At 39.0% G+C, this 22,500-nt stretch overlaps 1 protein-coding gene across 7 annotated transcripts in view; it reads right to left on the bottom strand.

Annotated features, from left to right (window-relative positions):
* The window catches only part of wdr7 (WD repeat domain 7), a 131,761-nt gene that overhangs the window by 19,460 nt on the left and 89,801 nt on the right, over window positions 1-22,500 (bottom strand). For all 7 annotated transcript variants that reach the window (XM_077221324.1, XM_077221327.1, XM_077221328.1 and 4 more), the window contains 2 exons: window positions 14,203-14,427; window positions 1-157 (listed from right to left, as the gene is read on the bottom strand). The exon at window positions 1-157 is cut by the window's left edge and continues 30 nt beyond it. In XM_077221324.1, the coding sequence (XP_077077439.1) occupies window positions 1-157; window positions 14,203-14,427 (382 nt within the window). The remainder of the gene's footprint in view (window positions 158-14,202; window positions 14,428-22,500) is intronic.

The raw sequence follows: 22,500 nt of genomic DNA, 5'->3' as shown, positions 1-22,500 counted from the left end.
AGCTCCAGCAAACCCATGAGAACCGCGGACACATCCATGTACGGCTCCCACACCGTGAACCCTCGGCCAATCAGATCGATCGCTGTGCGGCGGATGGTGCTGTGGGGGGGCAGTTTGGGACTGGGCGGCTGCAGGAGGAGAAACGTCAAGGCTTTACCTGCGAGCGAGACGGAAAGAAGGTTATTAATATCCATATTGACTGGAGATGTCTGCAGGTCATATTGATGCTCAGATAATGCAGTCTCAGTCACGACACACATCAACATATTCTCACACGCACACTCCTGAGGACACATTAATGTGGGTGTCCAAATGTATATAATACCGTCCAAATTTTTGGGGTCGGTATGATAAATTTTTTTTATAAAAATTGATACTTTTATTTAGCATGGATGCATTAAATTGATAAAAAGTGACATTAAAGACATTTACAATGTTAGAAAAAGATTATATTTCAAATAAATACTGTTCTTTTGAACTTTCTAATCATCAAATAATCCTGAAAATTAAAAAGTATAAATTATTTTCAGCATTGATAATCATAAATGTTTCTTGAGCATCAAATCATCATATTATAGTGATTTCTAAAGGATCATGTGACACTGAAGACTGGAGTAATGATGCTGAAAATTCAGCTTTGATCACAGGAATAAATTACACTTTACTATATATTCACATAGAAAAAAGCTGTTTTAAATTGTAAGAATATTTCACATTTTTGATCAAATAAACGCAGCCTTGATGATCAGAAGAGACTCTTTCAAAAACATAAAAATTCTTACTGACCCCAAACGCTAGTTTATATTGTATGGTGTTGAACGTTATGTTTTGTGTGTCCATCAGTTGAGCTCTAATGAGGGGTTTGTTCACTCGGGTCGCAGGCGTCTACAACAACCAAACATGCTGTATCCATGGCAACTGTCAAAATGTGTGGGAGGGGGAGGGGGCAAAGGTCACCACCTGACACACACACACACAAACACACACACACTAAAGCACCATTCACACTGATGGCTATTAAAGCGCTGGAGGTTGTGATGTCACTGATGTTGCTAGTAGGCACTTCTACTCGCATCACTGCTCATTTGCATAAAGTTAAACTATTTGAAAAAAGAGAAAGAGCCATGATTGTGTGTTTTGAATGCAAACTCATTTAAACACATTTATCTTGTGTTTTGTGTAAGAGAGAGAGAGAGAACACAGTAAATCTGTCGCACATCAGCTGATCTGATCAATGTTTATGTTGTTTGTTATAGATCAACTGCTTAATAATCACAGACGATTATCTGGATTTATCTTTGCTGCTCTCGGGCCTCGGCAACAGGTCGCCGGGTAATTACCACAGCGCCGGAGAACAATGAGGTGAGGTAATTAATGCAGACAGACTCCAGCCAGAGCTTTCAGCAGATACTAACTTCATCTGTCTCTGTGTGCGTGTGTGTTCAGACGTGTGCTGGATTTCTTAAAGTGTTTCCGACTTCTGATTCACCTTTAAAGACGTGAAAGATTTTTTTCCCCATAGAAACTGATAGAAAAGTGAAACTACACACACCACTTTTATTGTATGTATTGCTGCTTTAGAGGAAAATGCATACAGTGATGTGAATAAGTTAGGACACCCATGCTAAAGTTGACTAAAAAGAGGAATAAAAAAATCATCTTTTGGAAATTGATCTTAATGCCTTCATTTAAAAAATGAGGAAAAATCCAACCTTTAAGGACACCAATTTTCTTTGTGATTGAATAATGTGTCGTAAATAAATAAATATTCTTCCTTAAAATACAGGTTGCGTAAGTCAGGACACCCCTATGTTAAATTCCCATAGAGACAGCAGATTTTTATTTTTAAAGGCCAGTTATTTCATGGATCCAGGATAATATGCATCCTGATAAAGTTCCCTTGGCCTTTGGAATTAAAATAGACCAACCTCATCACACACCATTCACCATACCTAGAGATTGGCATGGTGTTATTTCAGTTAGCCTAATAGCTGGTTCGATTTGCATTGAAAGATGATCTTATGGAAAGTACCCCATGCCAATCTCTAGGTATGATGAAAGGAATGTGATGATGTGGGTCTATTTTAATTCCAAAGGCCAAGGGAACTTTATCAGGATGCATAGTATCCCGGATCCATGAAATAACTGGCCTTTAAAAATAAAAATCTGCTGTCTCTATGGGAATTTAACATAGGGGTGTCCTGACTTATGCAACCTGTATTTTAAGGAAGAACATTTATTTATTTATGATACATTATTCAATCACAAAGAAAATTGGTGTCCTTAAAGGTTGGATTTTTCCTCATTTTTTAAATTAAGGCATTAAGATCAATTTCCAAAAGATGATTTTTTATTCCTCTTTTTAGGCAACTTTAGCATGGGTGTCCTAACTTATTCACATCACTGTATATATGTATTAGGGCTGTCAACATTAATGCGTTAACGCATGTGATTAATTCAAAATTCCTTAACACGTTAAAATAATTTACTGTCCCCCTGTAGTCAATAATTGTATCCCATAAAACTCATCTTTGATCCCCAAAATGACATATTTAAACTTTTTTTTCCTTGAAAAGATGCTTTATCTCTTAAAACAGCTTAAATGTAACTCGACACCCTTGCCTCATTTAGTATACGTGGTTCTATGAATATGCAAATGAGCCCCGCCTCTACTCACTCACTCACTCAGAGATCCACTCGTTGACGATCACACGTTGATCTGATTGGTTACAAGGTAGTTTGTGACGTCAGAAACACCAGCGATTTTAAACCGTGTTTTTGAGACTGTCTTTGGTTCACTGCAGTTTTAAGGAAAAAATACTCAGCAATGCTGTCGACTTATGAATTTACACATGGTTTGTCTTAAAGCACATTAAAAACACCACATAGACATATAAACAACATTAAAAGCTGGATTTTAGAAGTTGAGAGCATCTACAATCGCGCAAGCAGCTGTAAACCTGGTACGCGGAAATTTCTATTCTGACCCCGTAACCCGATTTTGCTTTTCTGTTTGCGATCAGATCATTTTAAGCCGCTAAACTCCAGTAAAGTTGCAGTCTAATGATCCAGTATGCAAATTGATTCAAACAATCAGTCCAAAACAGCGCTAGTGTAAAGAAAACCAGGCTGATTACATCATCAGATATTGGAAAGAGAATAGAGACTCACGTTGCGTTTCAGTGAATTATTCATTTATTCATGCGTTTCCCTTTAAAAGACGAGCTCTGTCATACTCTGTAATAGTTTCTGAATCCCTGTGTGAAATACAGACTGAACGGAACCGCTACGCAAACTACGTTTCTCGGCTGGATAAAGTTTTGATGGACGAGGATTGTAATCAAGGTAAAGTACAGTACAGTAAGCTTGCGCGAGTCCGTTATATTGATGTGCAAACGCACCGTGTATGTATTGATCGCACATTGTATTTAAGCTCAGACTTTTCAGTACATTCACGTTGTTTCCTCACACATTCAGGATAATGTTTTCACGTTTAGTAATTCTGAATGGATCCGCGTACTGTAGGTATGCAGTCAGGTCCAGGCTGTTGCTTTAGGGTTTTTTGGCGTCTGCTAGGGATGTGACGGTGAGGATATTTTCCCACCGGTTAATCTACGTGTGACAACACCGGTAATACCGGTATCACCGGCGGGGGCTTTTAAATCACTAATTTAAAGGCAAACGTAAAATGCGCGCGTTTGCACAGCCATGCATATTGGTGCGGTGGTTCGGAGCAGCACTGTTTTGTTATTGTGCCCTGAATTGGCGCTAATTTGAAAACTAAACTAAATTTTTTTTATTTTTACAACGCTTATAAAAAGCTGGTGCGGCAGTGCGCACTTCACTTTAACTTTTAAATTAGCGTCAATTCATCCATCGCAGAGAGTTTGATTGACATGCGATCTGACCAATCAAAATCCACAATTTTTGTCCGACAAAGCAGTCAGGAGAGTTAATAGATTAACGTCGGTGGATTTGAACTTGGCTTTAACTGAGGCAATCTGTCACGACACATTAAAGAGCCACAAACGGTAGGCATATTTATTGTTTAATTTTCTTTGACTGACCAAATTTGAAAGTTGAGACTTTGTTCCATAATATTACCTGTTCGGTCCTGTCTGTCAGCGCGTTGTCAGTGTCCTCTATTTTTGGAAAGACACCTAAATTTACCTTGAAAAAAGCTTGCAGAAAATAGTTTTGTGAGAATAACACTTAAATTTGATGGTTTACTTTGCTGGATATAGCAAATGATGACAAAATGAACGTGTTAAACAAGATAAATGGTATATGCTCAATTTCACAACAAGTGTGCGATTAATCGGAATTTAATTTTTTTTTTTTATCTATTGACAGCCCTACTATGTATATATGGTGTCAGAAGTTGGTCTAGGGGTATGATTCTCGCTTTGGTGTGAGACGTCCCGGGTTCATATCCCGGACGAGCCCCCACATTTATCATGACAGGCTCAAACAAAAGCCAAAATCAAACACAAAGCAACCGGGAGCGAGCTCTCGCTCAACACACACAGCCTAAGCTTTTATAGAGGGAAGAACAGGTGGACATCGTTCTCTCGATGAGACACACATAGTGGCTGACCGTAGTAGGAAGAGTAGGAGACTGCCACAGTATCGTCCGCTTTCAGTGTGTTTGTGTTGGTCAGACTCTCACAAACACGTTTACTCAGCTATCTAAATGGGGACATTTCATAGACGTAATGGTTTTTATACTGGACAAACTGTATATTCTCTCCCGTCACACTAACCCGACCCAAAACCTACCCATCACACACACACACACACACACACACACACACACACACACACACACACACACACACACACACACACACACACACACACACACACACACACACACACACACACACACACACATTAACCCGACCCTTAAACCTACCCATCACACACACACACACACTAACCCAAAACCTACCAATCACACACACACACACACACACATTAACCCGACCCTTAAACCTACCCATCACACACACACACACGCACGCACACACACACACACACACACACACACACACACACACACACACACACACACACACACACACACTAACCCGACCCAAAACCTACCCATCACACACACACACACACACACACACACACACACACACACACACACACACACACACACACACACATTAACCCGACCCTTAAACCTACCCATCACACACACACACACACACACACACTAACCCAAAACCTACCAATCACACACACACACACATTAACCCGACCCTTAAACCTACCCATCACACACACACACACACACCCACGCACGCGCACACACACACACACACACACACACACACACTAACCCGACCCTTAAACCTACCCATCCCACACATACACTAACCCAAAACCTACCAATCACACACACACACATTAACCCGACCCTTAAACCTACCCATCACACACACACACACACACACACACACACACACACACACACACACACACACACACACACACACACACACACACACACTAACCCGACCCTTAAACCTACCCATCACACACACACACACACACACTAACCCAAAACCTACCAATCACACACACACACACACACACTAACCCGAGACCTACCAATCACACACACACACACATTAACCCGACCCTTAAACCTACCCATCACACACACACACACACACACACACACACACACACACACACACACACACACACACACACACTAACCCGACCCCTAAACCTACCCATTACACAAAACTTTCTGCATTTAAAAAATGTTTTTATACCAGATTTACAAATGAAAACGTCTCCACAGGTTTTGGTCACTTCTGGGTCCAAATGTGTCCCCAAAATATAGTTTTAAATATAAGTAGGTAAACACACAGACAGTTTTATACTGTACAAACTATATATTCTGTCTCCTTACACTAACCCGACCCCCCTAAACCAACCCATCATACACACACACATTACACACATTACACACACACACACACACAGTGATCTGAACTCCGGGTGGCTCCTCGTGACCGGACTCGTCCCGCCTGTCGTTCCAGGCGAATCAAACCTCCCAGTTCCCTGAACCACAACACCTCTTCCTCCGCGATTCCTCCGGGATCGGCTCTTTGTTCTCCGTGTTCCCGAGCGGAGCGAGAGCTTTAAGAGCAGTGCGGTTTGTACACTAAACACACACTGCATTCGGACTAATCCGGCCTTTGATTCTGCAACACTACGGCACAAATCCAGAGGAGAGATGTTTGAGTTTAACCTTAAACACTCAAAGACTTCAGCGCTGCTCTTAAAGTCTCGGAATAAACTCAGATCATTAAATCTCCTGATGAGTTTTAGTCAGGATTACTGGATTAAACTCTCTGTGAAATGTATTCATAAAACCATCGTTTAAATTATCACATTCATTTCAATGCGATCACATATGATTAATGAATAATTTACTCATACATTTGTCGTTAATGTCTTAAAAAAATTTATCAAAGGCTGATGTGCCTTTTCGTTTGAGAAAAAGAAAAGGCACATCAGCCTTTGATAAATTTTTTTAAGACATTAACGACAAATGTATGAGTAAATTATTCATTAATCATATGTGATCGAATTGAAATGAATGTGATAATTTAAACGATGGAAGAACCAGGGCATTTTTCAATATAACTCTGATTGTATTCGTCTGAAAGAATAAAGTCATATAGGATGGCTACAGGGTGAGTAAATCATAGGCTAATTTTCATTTTTGGGTGAACGAAAATTAGCCCATGATTTACTCACCCTGTAGCCATCTTATATGACTTTATTCTTTCAGACGAATACAATCAGAGTTATATTGAAAAATGCCCTGGTTCTTCCAAACTTTATAATGGGAGTGAATGGCTGGAGAAAATTAAGGCCACAAAAGCGCATCTATCCATGATAAAAGTGCATCTATCCATGATAAAAGTGCTTCTATCCATCATAAAAGTGCATTTATCCATCATAAAAGTGCATCTATCCATCATAAAACTGCGTCTATCCATCATAAAAGTGCATCTATCCATCATAAAAGTGCATCTATCCATCATAAAAGTGCATCTGTCCATCATAAAAGTGCATCTATCCATCATAAAAGTGATCTATCCATCATAAAAGTGCATCTATCCATGATAAAAGTGCATCTATCCATCATAAAAGTGCATCTATCGATCATAAAAGTGCATCTATCCATCATAAAAGTGCATCTATCCATCATAAAAGTGCATCTATCCATCATAAAGGTGCTTCTATCATCATAAAAGTGATCTATCCATCATAAAAGTGCATCTATCCATGATAAAAGTGCATCTATCCATGATAAAAGTGCATCTATCCATCATAAAAGTGCATTTGTCCATCATAAAAGTGCAGGCTCGAGTAACCCCACTGCTTAAGAAACCCAATCTAAATACAGCACATCTAACAAGTTACAGACCGGTATCTCTTCTTCCATTTGTCGCGAAAACACTTGAACGAGTTGTTTTCAACCAGATCTCCTCCTTTCTTACACAGAACAACCTCTTGGACAACAATCAGTCTGGTTTCAAAAGCGGACACTCAACAGAGACTGGCCTGCTCACAGTAATTGAAGCTCTGACTGGCAAGAGCAGCTTCCAAATCCTCAGTCCTCATCCTGCTGGATCTCTCTGCTGCTTTTGACACAGTTAACCACCAGATCCTCCTGTCAACCCTAAAGATGAAGGGCGTCTCGGGAAATGCACTCCAATGGTTCAAGTCTTACCTCTCAGGTAGGTCCTTTAGGGTGTCATGGAGAGGTGTGGCATCTAAGACCCAACATCTAGCTACTGGGGTGCCTCAGGGCTCAGTGCTTGGACCACTCCTCTTCTCCATCTACATGACATCACTAGGATCTGTGATTCAGAAACATGGCTTTTCCTATCATTGCTACGCTGATGACACACAACTCTACCTCTCATTCCAGCCTGACGATCCAACGGTAGCTGCTCGCATCTCAGCCTGCCTAACAGACATTTCTGGCTGGATGAAGGACCACCACCTTCAACTAAACCTTCCGAAGACAGAGCTACTTGTGGTCCCGGCCAACCCAACACTTCATCACAACTTCTCCATTCAGCTAGGCTCGTCATCCATAACTCCATCAAGGTCAGCTAGGTACCTTGGGGTTGTAATTGATGATCAGTTGAAATTCACAGACCACATTGCTAGAACTGCCCGGTCCTGCAGATTTGCCTTCCACAACATTAAGAGGATCAGGCCCTTCCTTACAGAGCATGGTACACAACTCCTTGTCCAAGCACTTGTTTTATCCAGACTGGACTATTGTAATGCTCTCCTGGCTGGTCTTCCAGCTTGCTCTGTCAAACCTCTACAATTGATCCAGAATACTGCAGCCAGAGTAGTCTTTAATGAGCCAAAGAGAGCACACGTCACTCCTCTCCTCACTAAATTGCACTGGTTGCCAGTTACCGCTCGCATTAAATTCAAGGCACTGCCGTTTGCCTACAGAACAACCACTGGCACTGCTCCCTCTTACCTAAACTCATTACTTCAGACTTACGTGCCATCCAGAAACTTGCGCTCTGCTAGCGAATGTCGTCTTGTGGTACCATCTCAAAGAGGCACAAAATCTCTTTCTCGGACCTTTACCATGACTGTTCCCTGTTGGTGGAATGATCTGCCTAACTCAACCAGAGCTTCTGAGTCAGTAGCCACTTTCAAGAAACTGCTGAAAACGTATCTTTTTCGGCAGCATTTGATTCAGTAGTACTAACACTTTCTCTTTTCTTCTCTTCTATTCTATAAAAAAAAAAAAAAAAGCACTAAAGTTAAACTGAGAGGGGTTATAGCACTTGCGTATTGTTGTCCTACTGTTAGTTTAACTGCTTCTATTGTTCTCATTTGTAAGTCGCTTTGGATAAAAGCGTCTGCTAAATGAATAAATGTAAATAAATGTAAATGTAAAAGAGCATCTATCCATCATAAAAGTGCATCTAACCATCATAAAAGTGCATCTGTCCATCATAAAAGTGCATCTATCCATCATAAAAGTGCATCTATCCATCATAAACGTGCATCTATCCATCATAAAAGTGCATCTATACATGATAAAAGTGCATCTATACAATAATTTTAATTTTTGGGTGAACTATCCCTTTAAGTGAGTGGCACTTCGACAGATCCCAGATTAAATGATGCAAGGCTGTTTTGGAGACATCTAACTACACATCTGAAAAAAGTTAGACGGCCAAGAGAGGAAATCACCTGCAAATTTACTGTCTCATAGTGCTTGGGCCGTCCCGAACAGGTCGAGTCCATTTTTCAGAGCGGACATCTTTGTTTAAGACTGACTTGGTTTAAATGGATGAATTAATATTGACAAAACATCAGCTGGGCTAATGAGTGGTTAGTTAAAGCAATAAACATGCCACATTAGAGGCTGGGCCACGGGAAGCTAATTAGAGAGAGAGACAGCTTTTAGCTATTAGCTCTAACACTCACAAGCGTTTTACTGGAAACCGTCACACACACACACACACACACACACACACACACACACACACACACACACACACACACACACACACACACACACACACACACACACACACACACACACAGATATTAAACGCGCAATACAGTCATACAAGACTTTGGTCCCATTATATTTAGCCTGTATTTCCAGTGGCCTTATTACTGCAGGACCCTCTGCCCTCTCTCTCTCTCTCTCTCTCTCTCTGTCTGTCTGTCTGTCTCTCCGGTCAAATCGAAAGTGAAGTTAAAATCAATGGAGTTGAGCTGGAAAGAGAGCTGGCAGATGGAGAGATAGAGAGAGAAACAAAGGGTGTCTAAACAGGGAATGCCTTCAGCACACTGGATTTACAGCAACACACACACACACACACACACACACACACACACACACACACACACACACACACACACACACACACACACACACACACACACACACACCAGAGCTGCACTGCATTAATGTGACATCACTTCCTGTCACTGCAGTGCTGTGCTAACTTCTCTTACTGCGTTTGCTATACGAGGTGCTTCACTTCAGCAATGCTGCATACAATTTTAATATTCTTTATTTAATTTACCAATATAGACATTGGTGGATAATGATTTATTGAGATATATTTTTATGTTGTGGTCAATAAACATTAATATATATATCAAATTATTTGGATATGCCTATATTATAGTATCTGATATTTTATATACACATTATTGCAGTAAAAATGTCTTGTATAACGTAGATAACCTCTCTCTCTCTCTCTCTCTCTCTCTCTCTCTCTCTCTCTCTCTCTCTCTCTCTCTCTCTATATATATATATATATATATATATATATATATAACTTAAAATTAAATAATGTCCAATTCGAATGAATATTTCAAGAAAAGTAAATGGAAAAGAAGAAAAGAATCCATAAACGAAATTATTTTTTTACACTGTGGAATTATTTCCAAACGATTAAATACATTTACCTCTAAATTCGAATTACTGTAATGCTAACAAAAAAAATTAACTCTCATTATTTTAACTTACACTGAGTTTAATCAAGTGAATAAAAATGCCCCGATAATTGAAACATTCGCACGCACGCACGCACGCACGCACACACACACACACACACACACACACACACACACAAACACAGGCCTTTAAAGTGAAAAGTGCTTGAGAACTACAGCGTGTGAGACTTCTGAAGAGTGTGTGTGTGTGTGTGTGTTTTCCTAGCTGAACCTGTCACTACCCTCAGGCAAACTGCTTTGTTTTGTTAAAAGTAAAGTAGTAAGACTCATGTGTCCACTTTGAGCTCAAACCCCCACACACACCCCACACACAGGTTCAGATTCTCCTAAAGGTCTCAGATGCTTTGACCATCAAACTGACCTTGAAGACAGAAAACACTCCAAACACACACACACACACACACACACACACACACACACACACACACACACACACACACACACACACACACACACACACACACACACACACACACACACACACAAACAAACACACACACACACACACACACACACACACACCTGAGATCAAAAGTGAGATTGTTAAAAATATTCCAGTGCAATGAATCGATCGCTTCCGAGAATGCACCATAAAAATCATACACAAAAATAACATTTTATATCTACATATGTGTATACAGTGTGTGTGTGTGTGTGTATATATATACAGTATATATAAAAATGGACAAATACACAACGCACATTAAATATTAGACAAGAATCGACAGACTGATCGAGATGTTAAAAAACAAACTAAAAACAAACCAGTTTTTTTGTTGCAGTTGATGATAGGAAATGATGAAAACTACAACTAAATTAATTATTTAAAAAAATTAAAAAAGAATAAATAACCTAAAATGCAAACAAAATTAAATTATTATTTAACTAAAACTTAACATTGTTTAATCTAGTTTGAGGCCAAACTGGTGTTCAGGCTTCACTTCACATCACACTGAACTACAGTGTGAATGAGACGCAGCCCATCCATCTAAAGAGGAAAGAGATATAAGAAGTGAGATATAAGAAGTGTGTGTGTGTGTGTGTTTTATTTTCTGACTGACCTCTATAATCATCATGCCAGCTCAGGGGACTAAACCCTCTCGAAGTTCAACTCTACAGTAATGAAGTGTGTAGTGCAGGTGTCCTGAGGGACCCGATCTGTTAATCACTCTGTTAAACAGAGTCGAGTCAGCAGAGAAGGAGTGTGACGTGTAACGCTCGTTCGAGTGTGTGTGTTTTTGAGGAGGCGTGTGATTATTGCGAACACAGACGCAGAAATCAGACCCTCTTTAGTTTACAGAGGAATTAATCCTGGCCTCGGGTCTGTCTACTGCAATTAAAGCACATTATCAGTCATCATAACCGACTGAAGTGTGTGTGAGTGAGTGTGTAAGTGTGTGTTTGTTTTTGTGATTTGTGAGGACACAAATGTGTATAATGACATGGGTATTACACTGGTATTACAACTTGAGCATGATTTATGAGGACATTTCATGAGTCCTCATATTTCAAATGGCTTTAAAAACATACTAAGCAGTGTTTTATTAAAAATGTAAAAATGCAGAATGTCTCCTGTGATGGGTAGGTTTAGGGATAGGGGCAGTGTGTGTGTGTGTGATGGGTAGGTTTAGGGATAGGGGCAGTGTGTGTGTGTGTGTGTGTGTGTGTGTGTGTGTGTGTGTGTGTGTATGTATGTGTGTGTGTGTGTGTGTGTGTGTGATGGGTAGGTTTAGGGATAGGGGCAGTGTGTGTGTGTGTGTGTGTGTGTGTGTGTGTGTGTGTGATGGGTAGGTTTAGGGATAGGGGCAGTGTGTGTGTGTGTGTGTGTGTGTGTGTGTGTGTGTGTGTGTGTGTGTGTGTGTGTGTGTGTGTGTGTGTGTGTGTGATGGGTAGGTTTAGGGATAGGGGCAGTGTAAGGGGATAGAATATACAGTTTGTCCAGTATAAAAACCATTACGCCTATGGAATGTCCTCACAAATCACAAAAACAAACGTGTGAGTGTGTGTGTGTGTGTGTGAGAGAGAGAGAGAGAGAGAGAGTGTGTGTGTGTGTGTGTGTGTGTGTGTGTGTGTGTGTGTGAGAGAGAGAGAGAGAGAGAGAGAGAGAGAGTGTGTGTGTGTTTGTGTGTGTGTATGTGTGTGTGTGTGTGTGTGTGTGTACTCACAGGTGTGACGGGCGAGTGAATAGTTGGATCCTCCGCTGCTCAGACCGAAGCCCTCGGGAGCCTGACTGCTGGTGTGCGTGTGTGTGTGTATTAGGGCTGAAACAACTAATCCACTTAATCGATTAAAATAGATTATTAAAATAGTTGTCAACTAATTTAGTCATCATTTAGTTGCTAAATAACTTTTATTTGCCATAAGCGGCTCATTTCGTAAATATTTTAAATCTGCGGTGTTGAAAAAGTGTGGCAGTAATGAGCCACCGGAGGTTTTACTCAGCCAGTACAGCAGGAGAAGTAGCGGATAGCCAATAGCTGGCCTCGTTTTATGTCACGTGCTTGCCGCACAGCGGCTCTGCAGCATTCAGCGAGATGGCGGAGGCAGGCGGCAGTGGAGTAAGCTCGAGAAAGAGAAAGAAAAAAGTGGAAGATAAAACTAATCGAACGAATTAACCAACAAATATATAAATAAATACATAATTAGATGTTCAGCTTCTCATCTGCGGTGATGCGTGTTGCAGTAGCGCCGTCATATCTGGCTATAACATTACATATAGCCTATATAACATGCTCTCACATGTTTATTTTTTAGCATTTTTGGGAGGAGTAAAATTTACATAAAGTGGTTTCAACAACCAGATGCATTTACACTTGTCCAGTTTGGTCTGGAATGAGTCTCAGATCTCCTCCTGATGCGGTTTGAGCGATCAGATTCAAACCCGTCTCGAATGCGTTTCTGAGGGCATTCACACCTGGTCTTTCACGATCAGATAGCTATCCGATCTGAGAAAACAATGCTACTGTGTAAACAGCTTTGATTACTAACTTCGGGACAGTCACACTAGATCTATTTTGTCTCGAGCATCAGGTTGCGTAATCAGTTCGCTCGCAACATAAGTTATGGATTAAAATAGCGCTACCAAAGAAATTAAAACGGTGTTTTAATTTGAAGCACTAAATAAATATAAAGGCAGTTAATTAATAACAGCAGCAGTAAAAGATTGTTTTTTAGTCACTGTAGTCAGTGGTTTTCAGCGAATGCTTGTGCACTAATGCATCATTCCTGTCCTTTTAATCAAGCCTGTTAGCATACCTCCATTCCATTCTCTTTTTATAGCATTTGTCTACTATTAAGTTTTAATTGTTTTTCAAACGCAATCTACTGCGGCTCTACTACGTTCACATGCTTGTTTTCAGTCTTTCTATATTTAATGTATCAATATATTAAGGTTTAAAATGTAAAAAATAAAGATTATATTAGTAAAACTCAAAGTGTGGCTTTTGCACTTTTTAAAGTACACTTTTTCACACAAATACCCTGATTTAGGGTTTTATTTAGTTATAATAAATAAACAAACAATCAAATTAAATTTTCTAAAAACTTTTAACCGATTAATCGGAAAAATAATCGTCCGATTAATCGATTATCAAAATAATCGTTAGTTGCAGCCCTAGTGCGTATGTGTGTGTATGTGTGTGTACTCACAGGTGTGACGGGCGAGTGAATAGTTGGATCCTCCGCTGCTCAGACCGAAGCCCTCGGGAGCTTGACTGCTGGTTCGGGCTCGCGACGGGAGTTTGGGGGGTTCGATCTCCGCGCCGAACTCGGCCCCGATGACGCCGAGCAGGACGATAGCTGTCGCCTGTTTCCTGCGCTCCTCATACGAGTTACTGATCCTCTTAGCGCTCGGCGGGAGGTTAGACAGACAACCTGCAGACACACACACAGAGAGAGATTCACCGAAGACAATATAAAACTGATTCAGATTCACTGAAGACAATATAAAACTGATTCAGATTCACTGAAGACAATATAAAACTGATTCAGATTCACTGAAGACAATATAAAACTGATTCAGATTCACTGAAGACAACATAAAACTGATTCAGATTCACTGAAGACAATATAAAACAGATTCAGATGCACTGAAGACAATATAAAACTGATTCAGATTCACTGAAGACAATATAAAACTGATTCAGATTCACTGAAGACAATATAAAACTGATTCAGATTCACTGAAGACAATATAAAACTGATTCAGATTCACTGAAGACATAAAACTGATTCAGATTCACTGAAGACAATATAAAACAGATTCAGATTCACTGAAGACAATATAAAACTGATTCAGATTCACTGTAGACAACATACAACTTATTCAGATTCACTGAAGACAATATGAAACTGATTCAGATTCACTGAAGACAATATGAAACTGATTCAGATTCACTGAAGACATTATAAAACAGATTCAGATTCACTGAAGACAATATAAAACTGATTCAGATTCACTGAAGACAATATAAAACTGATTCAGATTCACTGAAGACAATATAAAACTGATTCAGATTCACTGAAGACAATATAAAACTGATTCAGATTCACTGAAGACAACATAAAACTGATTCAGATTCACTGAAGACAATATAAAACAGATTCAGATGCACTGAAGACAATATAAAACTGATTCAGATTCACTGAAGACAATATAAAACTGATTCAGATTCACTGAAGACAATATAAAACTGATTCAGATTCACTGAAGACAATATAAAACTGATTCAGATTCACTGAAGACATAAAACTGATTCAGATTCACTGAAGACAATATAAAACAGATTCAGATTCACTGAAGACAATATAAAACTGATTCAGATTCACTGTAGACAACATACAACTTATTCAGATTCACTGAAGACAATATGAAACTGATTCAGATTCACTGAAGACAATAAGAAACTGATTCAGATTCACTGAAGACAATATAAAACTGATTCAGATTCACTGAAGACAATATAAAACTGATTCAGATTCACTGAAGACAATATAAAACTGATTCAGATTCACTACTCACACATTTCTGAGAATGTTCAGTGGCAAATGATGTACAGAGATACTAAACTAAATTAAAATGAAAACATTGAAACTATTAATAAATAAAATAAAACAAGTAAAGTAAGTTATAATAAATATATAACGTAAAATAATAAAATAAAACAAAATTACATAAATCCTTACAATATATTCAATCCTTACTTAAATAAAAGTAGATCTTTAAAAACAAAAAAATAAGATAAAGTAAATCCCATTTCAGGAAATCTAAAAAAAAACACTTAATAAATCCTCATCAATTTAAGTAAACCTTTAAAAGTTTTAATGTAAAATAATAAACCGTAATTCTTATACTTGTAAGTAAATATTTAAAGAAATTAGTAAAATTAAATAATAAATCCCAGGAAATTAAAATTAATCCATATAAGCATTTCTCATCAATTTAAGTAGATCCTAAAAAAAAAATCATAAAATAAATATAAAATTATTTTCCAGGAAATTAATATTTCATATGTTGTTTTGTTCTGGTCAGATGAAACTACACAGTAGCAGAGATCTGAATTTATTGTAAATATGTGAGTTTCCAGAGTGACACCTGCATTTAAAATGCCCTGAAGTAAAGCTGCAGCTTCGGCTTTGTGTTCCTGCGTCCTGTAAGTGTTCTGAATGAAGCACAATGGGGGTGTGTGTGTGTGTGTTAGGGTCATGGTCAGGGCCTTGTGCTGGAGGGACACGTGCTCAGAACACACACACACACACACACACACACACTCACTCATTAAGAGACCCGGAGGGGTCTTTTCTTGCGGAAGTGTGGGGTGCGGTCGGATGGGGCTTCTTTTGTTACCAAACGTGTGTACCGCAGGAGCCCCTCAAACACGGGGCGTGCAATTAGTCACACACACACACACACACACACGTCTGAGGTCACAATACAAACACGCATGACGATTTAGAGGTTCATTGATGAAAACATACAAACTGCTAGGATGGATCATTGTTTCATTTTTTTATTTGCTCTGCCATTTCTTTGAGTTCAGATGTGTGTGTGGATTTACTGCGCTAAACAAAAACACCAATGAAAGTGTGTGTGTGTGTGTGTGAGAGAGAGAGAGAGAGATAGAGAGAGAGAGAGAGAGAGAGAGAGAGAGAGAGAGAGAGAGAGATGGACAGATCCATACAACAAGGTAAAGCATTGGCTACACACACACACACACACACACACTACAACTTTTGTTGATGATGTTGATACACACCGGTTGATGTTTCATGTTGTTTCAGGTTCACAAACCTACAGACCTTCTATTGAAGTACAGCTGAAACTCAAGAAACTCGATGTTAAATGGGAATAATAGACACTGACAGCAGCGCGAAACACACACGTTTATCTCACTATCTAATAAGAAACACTTCTGTTTTTTTATTCAGTAAAGCTAAATACACTTAACAAAATTATAAACGCAACACTTTTGTTTTTGCCCCTATTTTTAATGAGCTGAACCCAAAGATCTAAGACTTTTTCTATGTACACAAAAGGCCATTTTCTCTCAAATATTGTTCACAAATCTGTCTAAATCTGTGTTACTGTACGTTCACACCGCCGCCGGCGAGAGCGGCAAAATTCGCTCTCGCCGCCCTGCCAGCGACGCCGTGGAAAGATTCGTGGACGCTCTGATGCTCTGAACGCGTGGTCTTTTTTACAACTGTATTTAAAGGGGCCACAAAGCAAACAAGCATGTCGATTGTTATTTTTGCAGAAAATTGATCGATGGAAAAAACTTAACAATTATAGTGACATGTTTGCTAATGAAATAAACAAATTAAAAGCTATTTGTGTGGTGTGGCCTTTGTGTTCATGGTTAAGTGCTATTATAATTTGCATTCCCGCTGAAAAATAAGCGTTCTAGCTCGAAAATATTGCCTATAAATACTAGTGTTGCGCGCCTTATCAAATTCAAATGATCAACCTCCTCAATTTTGCTTGGGAACTAATGTGGTCGGAACCAAAGTTTACAGGACTGCGTTCTCTGGACTCCTCTCAAACAGAGCACTTCTATATTCCGATTGGTTGCCGCCGGTTGCCGCCGAACCGCGTCATTGCTTATTACCACAAAGTTGACCTGACTGCAACTCTCCTCGCCGCTCTCACCGTCCAAGACGCGCCGCGCCACTCTCGCCGTAGCTCGCCGCCGGCTCTCATTGACAATGAATGACTTCCGGCCACTTTGACGCTCTCGCCGGCGGCGGTGTGAACGCACAGTTAGTGAGCACTTCTCCACCTCACAGGTGTGGCATATCAAGATGCTGATTAGACAGCATGATTATTGCACAGGTGTGCCTTAGGCTGGCCACAATAAAAGGCCACTCTAAAATGTGCAGTTTTACTGTATTGGGGGGGGTCCGAAAACCAGGCAGTATCTGGTGTGACCACCATGCACCACACTGTGCAACACATCTCCTTTGCATAGAGTTGATCAGGTTGTTGATGGTGGCCTGTGGATTGTTGGTCCACTCCTCTTCATTGGCTGTGCGAAGTTGCTGGATATTGGCAGGACCCGGAACACGCTGTCATATACGTCGATCCAGAGCATCCCAAACATGCTCAATGGGTGACATGTCCGGTGAGTTTGCTGGCCATGCAAGAACTGGGATGTTTTCAGCTTCCAGGAATTGTGTACAGATCCTCCAACATGGTAGCCTGGTCCCACCGGACTCTCGTACATTTCATTTAATTTGTACATAGAGTCTGGCACCGCTCCATTGACAAGCGTTAACTTCCTTGTAGGCGGGTACTCTATTGAAGTCTAAAACTATTGGATCTGCCCAGAGTCACCCTGGATCTCCCATAACCAATCGCTAACGTTTGGTTGTGACGCATGCCTGGCGTTCGCCTTAGTGAACTCATTCACCACTAACGGAGCGAGCTGGAAAATCAAACTTTTCCCGAACCCCGTGGGGAGGAGGGCCACAACATCATGGCCACCAACAAAACTAAGCAAAGATTGTTCTTGCTCCGGCTTTAACTTCTTGGTATTCGGCAGCGTTGCCACAACGGACCGAATGGCTTCACTCGCATCTTTCTCCGCTGCCATTACTGAACTACAACTCAACATAACACACGACATCAACGTCATCGTTCTCAGCCACTCCTTCTGTTCGCTGATTGGCCCGGTAAAAAATGTATCAGTATTTACAGTATATAATATGCTACTAATAAACTATATACTCTTAGGGCCTGTCCCAATACCTCCCCTTACCCTAGATTTCTGCCCTAACCCTTGTTTTTGCGCGTTCTCGTGTAGGGGTAGGGTGTCCCAATACTCTAAAGAGCAAGGGGGAGTGCTATTCTCCCCTTAAAATCAACCCTCAAACCATAGTGCGGTCCGATGCAGGCTTAAAACGAAGTGGAAGATGAAATTACCCAGGATACCTTGCGGACTCAGCAAGCTAAATGTTTTTAAACAAGATGGCGGACACCGCTGGAAAGGAAGAATTGAAGTATATTTTCAAAAATAAGCATGTTAAAATTTCTAAATATGTTGGAATATGTTAGTTTGATGCACATCCAATGGACTGTTAAGTTTTGAACACTAATGTTAGAAAATATTTCACAAAGCTATCTATCCGACGATGTTCATGATATCTGCCGAGTGCTTCGAGAGAGTCTGCCCATCAAATATATATCTGATCTGGTTCATCTAATTTTGTTTTCGATTTTGGATTCCAAGGATTATAAAAAGAAGATGTGAGGTAAAACTATTAAAAACTAGCCGCGTTCGTCTAACGTTAGTGCTTCATCTTTTTCTTCACAGCACGCTGAGAAATGACAGCGCGCTGTGAAGAAAAAAGATGAAGCTCTCCCTAACGTTAAACCCAAACTGCACTGAGCACAATCAGTGATTGTTGTAAAATTGCTAATTCTAAATTGCGGGAGGTGTTTGACTGTAAAAAGTGCTATTATAAGCACAATGATCTGCGAACGTTGACCCTGTTCCCATGGCGGCGAGCGCTCGGAAACGGACTGCAACTAGACAAGCGAACTATATTTTGGGTTTCATGTGCGCGTCTAAACGATTAAATACAGACAAAAATATGGCGAATGCATCTTCTATGTTCCACATGTCTCTGTTGATTCATCAGACGTAGATAAACGAACACAGGCCACACAACAGCTGGAACCGGCATTTTCTGAATGAAAATAGTATTAGACACGTTGACGCTGCGCGTGACGTAGTGAGGTTTACCGCGCTAATTTGCATATAGTGGTGTCCCATTTCATAGGGAAAGATCTTCAACTCCACTTCCCTTGTTGAGGGGACTTTAATTTTGAGGGCACTCAAAACCAAGTGGAAGTTTTAAGGGGGGAGAAATGGGACAGGGCCTTAATGTGCATTTGCGGACCTGCTTGCAACTTCACACTGTTATTAAAATTATAATTAATAATAGTAACCAGCAAAGTGTCACATAGACTGTAAAATAAAGTTTTACTAAATTTCATATCATAAACAAATGAGTAGTAAATAATAATAAATAATAGTAAATAATAGCACTCAGACAAAAGACAACCACAAAAAATAAATAAGTTAATATAATAATGTTTTATAAAGAAATATACAATTAAGTTTTAATTAATTTATATATAAACAAACCACAGAACTTAGTTTTGATTTCTATCCGTTTAAAAAAAAAAAAAAACTGCCTCACACTAAAAGGTCTAACCTGATTGGCTGTTAATGCCATCACGACTGATTCAATTTGACCTAGGCCTCTTTCTATTGGCTCTCAGCTGACCTCTGACCTCTGACCACTCAGAATCAAACCAGCATCTCTCAAAACTTCCACATCATGATTATATAAACGCAGACATTCACCGACAAACTTACAACATGAACGAGACATTTATAACTATTCAATTTGAAATCATTTAGTGTTGGTTTTGATTTCTTAATTGCTTTTCTTCCTCTTTTATACGATGCATCTGATAAATGTAGCATGAATGTAAATCTAGTCCAGTCAAGTCTATTTAATTTCACTTTGTGCATTTAGAGACGCCGTTCTCTATTCAACTCATGCAACTTTATTTTTTTTTACTTTAAATTTATCCTCCATCCCTAATTATTCTCTATATTTACTGGTGTATTTTTTGTTTTTGTAATCATATAATGCCGTCAAGAAGTGTTGCAGCAAGTGTTGATTTCACCGTCACCAAAGCAAATGAAATGTGGCAACAGAAATATGTGACAATAAACTGGATTCATAGTTTCACTGCCAAGAGAAATAACTCTCAAACACAATCTAAGTGCATTTCCATTCTTTAGTTACTAGAGGAAATCTTAGCAGGAACACACACACACACACACACACACACACACACACACACACACACACACACACACACACACACACACACACACACACACACACACACACACACACACACACACTTCAGGTTGTGTGTATTATATCTGATGTGATACGATCATCTTTGTTTAATCAGTATATGAGCGCTTCTTACCTGCAATATTAAAGATAAAATCAAAGCTATGACAACAAAACAAACGCTGAAATATTGATAATCCTCAGAGGAGCAGCACAACACCTGTGTGTGTGTGTGTGTGTGTGTGTGTCTATATGAAGACAGCTGCTATTAATATTACAGTTAGCAGTGTATGGAATATGGAACACACACACACACACACACACACACACACACACAAACACACACACACACACACACACACACGCCTCAAAAGTCTTTGAGTGAAAATCAAGCGTCTGTATCTGCAGGATCTTCGTCACGTTTCTTCATCATGTTTTGAAGCCTCTGTGTGTTTGAATCAGCTGGTTTTAGTCAATGAACCACAGGTGCATTTCAAATTTACAAACTCACTATATTTAGCTAAAGTGTGTTTGTGCATCTTTAAAATAAATTACGACTGCTTTAATATTTTATATGTAATAGAGTGACATTTAAATTTTACTAAAAATACTATTTGGTGTCACAGTATTTAGAGGCCATTTATTGTATAAGCAATATGAAAGAAACGGCCTTTCCATCTGCAGGTACCTAACATGGCTGCCAGCGTCGATCCGTGTGTGTGTGTGTGTGTGTGTGTGTGTGTGTGTGTGTGTGGTGTGTGTGTGTGTGTGTGTGAGTTCAGCTGAATCAATACCGCGGTGCTGCATTCAAGGTGAAACCAAATCAAACTGTGATGAGGAACACAGCAGACGCACAACACAAATCACATACACACATCACTAAAGCATATACACACAAACATACACACATCACTAAAGCATATACACACAAACATACACACATCACTAAAGCATATACACACAAACATACACACATCACTAAGGCATATACACACAAACATACACACATCACTAAGGCATATACATACATGGTTGACAAATACTAAAAAAAGTAATATAAATAATAAAGAAGAAAAAAATTATCATTTTAAAAATCTCTTAAAATAAAAAACAAACATATATATATATAATATATAAATATTTATAAATCATAATACATATTTTTTATATTATAAAATCTTACATCATAATGTTTCATATTTTTATTTTATTTTATTATCATATAACTATATTGTTTCAAAATATACATTTAATGAAGTAAAAACTTATAAAAGAATCCATTCAAATATATATTTATGTTTTGAAATAAAATAATATCCTATAATTAATATAATATATAATTATTTATTATAATACTATTATATTATCTTTTGTTAATGAATTCCAGAACAAATAATTATTTTATAGTTTTTTTATTCTAGAATGTTTTAAACAAAATAATTGTTACTTATACCAGAACCCATTAAAATAAATTTATAATAATTTAAAATAACATTATAATATATTACAATTCCATTATTTTATTGTCATTAAATTCCGTAATAAATTATTACTTCATAGTTTTTTATT

This window comes from Siphateles boraxobius, unplaced genomic scaffold, assembly GCF_051911475.1.
Source record: "Siphateles boraxobius isolate OS27281-9 unplaced genomic scaffold, OSU_SipBor_1 81, whole genome shotgun sequence".
Classification (NCBI taxonomy): Eukaryota; Metazoa; Chordata; class Actinopteri; order Cypriniformes; family Leuciscidae; genus Siphateles; species Siphateles boraxobius.
The sequence above is the reverse complement of the archived record's forward strand: the minus strand, read 5'-3'. Positions and strand labels throughout refer to the sequence as shown.